This window comes from Petaurus breviceps, unplaced genomic scaffold, assembly GCF_028583685.1.
Source record: "Petaurus breviceps papuanus isolate PSGF00001 unplaced genomic scaffold, PetGlider_PUasm1.0 90594, whole genome shotgun sequence".
NCBI lineage: Eukaryota > Metazoa > Chordata > Mammalia > Diprotodontia > Petauridae > Petaurus > Petaurus breviceps.
In genome coordinates, this window is record NW_027187281.1 from 2,957,520 (window position 1) to 2,965,957 (window position 8,438).

Below are 8,438 nucleotides of genomic sequence, written 5' to 3' on the forward strand. Positions count from 1 at the left end.
ACAAAGAACAAGGATTCTGATTGACAGCAAGGGAAAGGGGGAAGGGTCCCAAAGCAAGGGAGGGGGAGGGAGAAAGGTCCCCAGGTAAAGTAGGTAAAGTAGTAAAGAAGGATAGAGGTCAAAAGACTCCAGAAAGGGCTTTCTGCTGAATGGGGGTGGGGGTAGGGAAAGGGTAAAGTAGACAGTAGAACTGACACCAATTTACAAGGTACATTCTGAGAAGTTTTCAAGTTTTCACTCCCCAGACAGTACTTTGGAGCTATGCCCAAAGGGCTTCAAATCTATATGTACTATTTGATATGTACTATTTGATGAATAGCACTACTAGGTCTGTACCCCAAAGAAATCAAAGAAAAAAGAAAAAGGACCTATATGTACATAAATATTTTTTACAGCTCTTTTTGTGGTTTCAAAGAAGTGGAAATTGAGGGGATGTCCATCAACTGGGGAATGGCTGAACAATTTGTGGTATATGATTATAATGATATACTGTTGTTCTCTAAGAAACAATGGGCACAGATTCCAGAAAAACTTGGAAAGACTTACATGAACTGATGAATAGTGAAGTGAACAAACCCAGAGTACATTAGCCATAGTAATAGCAACATTGTATGATGACCAACTATGGTTGACTTAGCTCTTCTCAACAATACAACGATCCAAGACAATTCCAAAAGACTCATGATGGAAAATGCTATCCACATCTAGAGAAAGAATTGGTGGAGTCTGGATGCAATAGAAGCCCACTATTTTCACTTTCTTTATATTTTTCATAGTTTTTTTCCTTTTGTTTTATTTCTTCTTACACAACATGACTAATATGGAAATAAATTTTAAAAGATTGCACATGTAGAACCTATATCAAATTGCTTACTGTCTTAGGGAGGATGGAAAGAGGGAGAGAAGGAGAAAACTTGGAACTCAAAATTTTATAAAAAAATAATGTCCTAGTTTTATAACATCATATATAAGGGCCTGCTGAGCCAATTGAGGAGCAAAGCTCCCAACAAACTGCTTGATCTAGCATAACAGTGGATCAAAGGCAGCCAAAACAAGTGACCTGACCACTGGCTGTGCTGAATTTGGAAGTGAACTTGGTGGAGCATATACTATGGGTTTTAGTCCACCAGGGGTGTGTTGGAGCCAGCCTGTACTTTCCTGAGAGAGTCAGTGGTTAAATTTTCAGTGTAAGCATTTATACCTTGGAAATTATCAAATGCTACCAGTCTTGGGCTCGATTTATTGTTTTGCTGATTAGACTTAAGAAAGTGATGGAGAAAATGTTAATAATTGAGACAAAACTTAAAACTTAAACTAAACAGTGTTGTGTGTACCTTTTTTTCTTCTGGAAAGCCAATTTTTAAACATTTAACAGCTTCCCAAGAACCAGGGTGGTATAGTGGAATGTATGCCTCTGAGTGTTGGGGGGAAGTTATTGCACTTATATTTTTGCTATGTCATCAATTGATATCCCTTTGTAAAATCTAATTGATGTTAATTGATAAAATTATTATTGTTCAGTTGTTTCCTGACCCCATTTAGAGTTTTCTTGGCAAAGATACTAGAGTGGTTTGCCATTTTTTTCTTCAGTTTACAGAATAGGAAACTGAGGCAGACATCTACCCTTTTCTTAGTCATATTACCAGACCCTTCCCCTACAAAGTCTTCATAATGTCAATTACATCAAGTCTATGTTCCACTCAGTGCTCTCACTTCACCCATCTAGCTGTTATTTACCAGTGCTCCCTTCTTCCTTCCATATTTCATCTACAAATGTTTCCAATAAAGTCTCTCTCTTCACTGTTCTCTAGGCATTTCATACTTAGTCCTGCTTCATGTCTTTGTTCATGCTATTGCTTAGGGCTGGAATATCATGTTTCCAATGGATGTTACTCATGCCTGAAAGGACAACTCCAATCCTACTTCTTTAATGAAACCTTCCTTGACTATGTGGGACCACAGATTTCTCCCTACCTGTCTGAAACCCAACATATAATGAATGTCCTGCAGTATTTTGTCGTGGGCATATTGACTCACCAATTGGTTTACCAATGTAACCTCCTTGAAAGCAGATCTGGCTAGAGGTTCTGTGGTACAAGATAAAGGACAGGGGCTTTTGAGTCAGAGAGTATGGGTGCAGATTCTCTTTCTGACCCTTCCTACTTTGGTGACCTTGGAGAAATTGCATAACCTCTGTGGGTCTCAGTTCCTTTACCTCTAAAATGAGTAAGTTGAACCTAAGGTCTCCTCTAGAGCTGTGATCTCATACTTTGTATCTCCCCATAGTGTATACCAATTCTAGGCACGTAATAAATGCTTAATAAATACTTGTTGGACATAATTATAATCTTAGGAAATAACATCCCTTAACAATTGTAAAGGTTCATATGCTCATGAAAAAGACATGCTAGTTTTTTTGAAAGATGCTGAGAATTTATCTTGGTTTTCCTGCTTTACATTTGGAGTTCAGAAGCTTATAAAGTTAGGTCATGATTTTAAAATACTAATTCACATCCATGCCTGAGAGGCCTTTAAGATTCACTTTGGCAGCACTGGAATAGCATCACCAGAAATCCTCATCTACAAAAAGCCTCCACATACTGACCAATGTTGTTAGATAAGAGCAGAAATGCTCAAAAATTTAAACACCATTAACATTGTCTACTTAGGTGGCTGCTAGGTGGCACAGTGAAAAGAGTTATGGGTCTGGAGTCAGGAAGACCTGAGTTCAAATGTGACCAGCTGTGTGACCCTAGGCAAATCATTTTGCCCTGTTTGCCTCAGTTTTTTTTCACCTGTAAAGTAATATGGAGAATGAAATGGCAAGCCATTCCAGTATCTTTGCCCAGGAAACCCCAAATGGACTTATGGAGAGCTGGACACAACTGAATAACAAAGTCCACTTAGGGAAAGGCTTGGGGAACTACTGATACCTAAAGGATGCTATGTGGGAGCTTCATTGACTGGAGGATACATCTGCTCCTGACAAGCATGGGACAATTGACTGCTCTAGACTCCACCTACAGTTCCTGTGATTCTCCATATCAAAATCTCACTTATATGGCTTCTATACCCCAAATGTAGATTACATCCCTCTATTTAAATGCAAGCACATTGAGGGCAGGGAATATCTCTATTTTATCTTTGTATTCTCAGCATCTAGCACTATGTGCCTGGCACATAGTGGTTTCTTAACAAATAAATGCTTATTAATTCATTCATTTGATCATTTATTTATTCATTCATTTCCTAAACAAGATGGATAATAGGTCTGTCTCCTAATAATAATTGAATATCATATAGTACCACTCAAAATAAAGACATTCATTAGCAATGTTTGTTTTTAACCAGCTCACTAATTTAATTGGTGATAAATTTTTATGATCCAATTAATTCATTTAATTTATAAAATATTATAATTTATTAAACATTTATTCTTTATAGTTTTGTTGTTGTCTTTGTTTTTACACTACAATCACTTCCCCTTGATCTTCCTCTTCACCTCTGCATTGAACCAACCCTTGTAACAAATCAAACAATCAATCAATAAAGCATTTATTGCAGGCATTGTGCTACAATCTAGGGATACAAATACAAAAGTGAAAATAGTTCCTGCCTTCAAGGAACTTACAGTCTACAAAAAAAAACCATTTGAATCAAACCAACTAACCCAATAGCTACATCTGATGGCATCAGCACATTCCATACCTACAGTCCCCTACATCTCTATTGAGAGTGGAGAGGTCATCCTTGGGCTTTCTAGTGACTGCACTCCTGGTGACTTTTTTTTAATGCTAGCACTGGTCTCAGTGTAGCCTGCTGTTTCTGTGCCAGTCTCTTCTCCAGTCTCCCCTCCCATGTCCCTGCTTCCAGAACCTTTTTCTCCAGATTGTCTTGCCAGAAGGAGCTTGTAGGCAGCTGCTCTGTACTTTTTTGAAATGAGATTGTAGAGGACAGGGTTGATGGATGCACTCAGGTAGAAAAGCTGAAGAGCCACAATATTGAAATACTGGGAGAAGTGCATTGTCCTGGAATCTTTGGTATTGATGTAAATGATCCTGCCAACATGAAAGGGCAACCAGCAAACTATGAATGCCAGAACCACCACCACTGCAAAGAGAAGCAGACACACAAATGAACAAAGGTTCTCACAACACAATTATGCTTCACTTAACATTCTTGGGATTTATCCAGGGAGTAACCATTTGTTTCACAAACAACAATAGAATAAACAAGAGAAAGATGTTTCTAAACCAACTTCCATCTAGTGTGTAAAGCCAACTTCAATACACATGAGCTTTAATTAGGGTCACCAATGGTAAAGAGTGACATTTTAAAAATGCGATATCCAAAAAGGCCACAAGCCAGAAGTCATTTTGGCAACTTTAATTCCAAAAAAGCCACCTCTCAGGAATTATAAAGATGGTTGCTTCAACAGGTATCTGATTAATAATGGAGCTGTACACCTTTGGAATGCTTACTATTTTAACTTGGCCTTTACAGCAATTCACCATGTGGATAGACTGGGTTATGGGTGGGGCTGGACAGAAGCACTATGGGTAGAACAATGAAATGATCTGGGGCAAAGCAAAATTAGATTAAAGATCCAATTATTAACTATTCCATAGGAGGCAAACAGTAGCTCAGAAATGTCAGGATCATAGAGATTTGAGGGCACCTCTGAAAGTCATCTAGCCCCTCCCATTTTGCAGATAAGGAAACTGAGGCCTAGAGTGCTTAAGAGACTTGTCTAAGGTCACAGCAGTGGTGTTACAACCAGGATTCAAACTCGGGCCATCTGACTCCAAATTCGGCACCTTCCTCTTCACTAAAATGCTTCTTGTGCAGAAATATGAATTCTTATTTATATTCACATTTAAGAAACATGTATTGTGCTAAGTACTGAGGGTGATTCATAAGATCCTTAGCCCCAAGAAGGCTACAGTCTAGTGGGGGAATTTAAAGAATAGGCCCAAATAGCCTATTACCAATTATTAATACCAAGCAGAATGTGATAAATTCAGGATAGGTAGAAACAAAATACTAGGCAAAATTTGAGGAAGAGGTCTTTTTCGGGGGTTGGAGGTGGTAAGATGTGGGAAGGTCTTTTGGCTTACCCAGAGACAGAGATAGTTTTCTTGGGACCAGATAATAGGACGGAAGTAAAGAGATTATCCAGAAAATAGTGTATCTGTCTTGGGATAGAGAAAGGTTTCTGGGGAATCTGCTTTCGGTTTTGGTTTGTTTGTTTGGTTCTGGAGGATTCCCCCCCCCCAAAAAAAAAAAAACACACCCATATTAAGACCCTAATTGGTCAAATAGGATGAAAGCTCCTTGAGGGCTGTTAGTTTCCAGGCTTTGTTTGCTTTTAATCTTTGGTTACCACTTGCACACAGTAGTTCTCAATAAAAGTCTGTGGAGTTGAGCTGGGTTAAGACGTGGGGATACATGTTGGAGGGTTGAATGTGTATTCACAGGAGAAGGGAAAGTGAGTAGGAGAAAAAGTAAAAAGGAAGAGAGAAAAGTAGAGGAAAAAAGGAAGGAGAGAAAGAGGAAGAAAAAGGAGGAAGGAGGAAAAAAGTAGGAGTCACGACAAAGAAAAAGGGATACAGACAGAGGGGGAAGAAGAAGCGAGCCTCGAGGAGTAAAGGAAGGACTAGCAGGAAGCTTCCCACCTTTCTCCCGACGCCCGCTTCCTCCGGGCTCTTCCCTTACCCAGGACCCGCACGGTCTGCCGATGGTCCTTCTCCCGGCCCGTGGCTACGGGCCCCCGCAGCGGAGCCCCGCTCCTCCACAGTGCCCTCCCGATCAGTCCGTAGAGGACACTGAGGCAGAACATCGGCACGAAGAAATAGGCGGTGGTCACCCACAGCATGATGCGCAGGATGCCCAGATGCTCCCGGCTTGGCCGGCACTCCCGACTGAACATCACTGCTGCTGCTGCTGCGGCCGCGGCCGCGCTCCGCGATGGCGCGTCCTGGGAGGGAGTCTCGGGGGAGGTCTGGGTCGTTTCCGAGGGCAAGGAGAGAGGGGCGGCCGGCCAAGTGCCATTGGCAGTCAGCGCCCAGCTCTTCGCTCCGTCTGGGGCCGGGTCCTGCTCGACGCCCACTAGGAAGAAGAAGGGACCCGCGGAGAGCAGCGCTACGGCCCAGAGCGCAGCAATGAGCGCTCGCACGCGGCGGTGGGTGATGAGGACCCGGGCGCGCAGTGGGTAGCAGATGGCCAGATAGCGCTCCACGCTCAGCGCCGTGATGTGCAGCAGGCTGGCGTAGGTGCAGCCCTCGCTCAGGTAGAGCGAGAGGCGGCAGAGCAGCTGCCCGAAGACCCAGGGTCGGGAGCGCCACAGGCGGTACAGGTCGAAGGGGAGGCCGAGCAGGATGAGCAGGTCGGACACGGCCATGCTGCCCAGGTACAGGTTGGTGGTGGTTCGCATGTCCCGGTAGCGCCGGATCAGCAGCACAGTTACCACGTTGCCGCTCACCCCGACGGTAAACAAGCCCAGGCACACGGCCGTCACGGGTACCAGAGCACCCAGGGGGAAGGGAGAGCAGCGGCTTTCGTCACAGCGCGGCAGGGACCACTGCCGGGTGTCCGGGACTACGCCATTGGTGCTGTAGTTGCTGCTGCTGTTCCAGGGGCCACCCATGACCGCTGAAGGGCAAGCGGGGCTGACAGGGGGACTTCAGCGCATTCTGGATAGGGCTTTATCTTCTGGCTAGGGGCCCTTATCCAAGAGTGAATGTTGCTTGCTTCTCGCCTCCACCCTCTGGAGACTGAGTGGAATGATGCGCTGGGGCAGTTGTTTTGGGCGCCCTGCACTGCGCGGGTCTCAGGCACTGCGAGCGCTGGTGGAGACCAGCCTAAGGCACTTCTATCTAGACCCTGCAGTCTCCGCCTCCTTCTCCTGCCCACTCGCACTCCCCTAGCGCCTACTTCCTGACAGACCCTGGGGCACTTGGCCTTCATCTTTCTCCACCTGCAACAAGGAAAGACAGATGCTCTTGCTGCCTCTTGGGAAGAGATTTTTGAACCTTCATGAAGTCATCTCAATGGACGCGGGGAACAAGGATTTGTAAGGTGAGGAGGAGGAAAAGAGACCAACCACAAAGAAGTGCGCTCAGTCTCTCCAGCATAATCTCTTTAAAACAGTGTTAGCTCTGAGCTCACCTCAATTTACAAGGCAGCAAAACGTTTGGTGTGTGGGTACGGAGCTTTGAACTGGGAGTCAGGAGAGCTGGTATTCTTGTCCTGGGTCTGATACCAAATAGCTTTAGAGCAGGTCTTCTAACTTGGGTCTCAGTTGTAAAATGAAGGCGTTGGACCAGAAAGTCGAGTTACCTTTCAGCACTACTCTCCCATGAACCATATTTACCCTCCTTATCCCCTAATTTAAAGAGAACAAAACCCAAATATAATTTATTACATATGCAATATGTGCTGTTCAGTCCTGTTGACTCTTCATCACCCTCTGGGCATGCCAATGCCGTCCATGAGGTTTTCTTGACTAAGATACGGAAGTGGTTTGCCATTTCTTTCTCTAGTGGATTATGGCAAACAGAGGTTAAATGACTTGCCCAGGAGTACACAGCTAGTAAATGTCTGAGACCGAATTTGTACTCAGGTTTTCCTGACTCCAAGGCAATGGCTCTATCCACTGAGCTACCTAACTGCCTCTGCGTACATATACGTAATTATTTTATAATTTACACAGTCAGAGGGCTGATTAACACTGAGAAACCAAATATCTTCTCAAAAGTCCCTTGGCTCTGCAATGTGCTTACTACTACTATTGGTATGTGTGTACTGCCTTGAATTATTTTAAAAAATGAATGCCTTTTATTTCTATATAACATTTATTTATCTTCCCTGCCTGTTGAACCTTCTCAGGTACCATGATTAAAAAAAACCACCACTACCAAGTTAAGCCACACCCACCAACACATTACTAGGGCTTGCCGGTATTTGCTCTGCATATCTATCAATCAATTAACAATTAATTTACCCACTATGTGGCAGGTACTGTGAAAAGCCCTGGGGATACAAAGCCCAAAATGAGCCGCCTTTAGTCGAGGAGAAGTTTTTGTTGTCTATTATGTGAGACAACACGTATGTATATTCGTACCGTATATGAAGAAAATTCATAAAAATTAGTTTTGGGAGCGAGAGGGCACTAGATGTTAGGATCAGGGGAGGGGAGTTCAGGAAAGGGTTCCTTCAGGAGTGGTGTGTGAGCTGGAGAGAGGAGGGGAGGGGGAGAGAGAGGGAGAGAGACAGACAGACAGAGACAGAGAGACAGAGATAGATAGGAAGTGGGAGTGAGAGGGCACTAGATGTTAGGATCAGGGGAGGGGAGTTCAGGAAAGGGTTCCTTCAGGAGTGGTGTGTGAGCTGGAGAGAGAAGGGGAGGGGGAGAGAGAGGGAGAGAGAGAGACAGACAG

At 43.8% G+C, this 8,438-nt stretch overlaps 1 protein-coding gene across 1 annotated transcript; it reads right to left on the reverse strand.

Annotated features, from left to right (window-relative positions):
- Positions 1-3,320: 3,320 nt before the first annotated feature.
- On the reverse strand, positions 3,321-6,869 carry MLNR (motilin receptor). The gene is made up of 2 exons (XM_069063599.1): positions 5,716-6,869; positions 3,321-4,110 (listed from the first exon to the last, which is right to left on the reverse strand). Exons 1-2 carry the CDS (start codon positions 6,644-6,646, stop codon positions 3,719-3,721), a joined length of 1,323 nt encoding a protein of 440 aa, XP_068919700.1. The 5' UTR covers positions 6,647-6,869; the 3' UTR covers positions 3,321-3,718.
- Between the last annotated feature and the right edge of the window lie 1,569 nt (positions 6,870-8,438).

Bases quoted from the DNA above. Each gene is read 5' to 3' on its own strand.
- MLNR (XM_069063599.1), bottom strand. From the start codon at position 6,646: ATGGGTGGCCCCTGGAACAGCAGCAGCAACTACAGCACCAATGGCGTA. The intron at 4,111-5,715 runs GTAAGGGAAGAG...TTCTCTTTGCAG, and splicing joins GCAGACCGTGCGGGTCCTGG to TGGTGGTGGTTCTGGCATTC.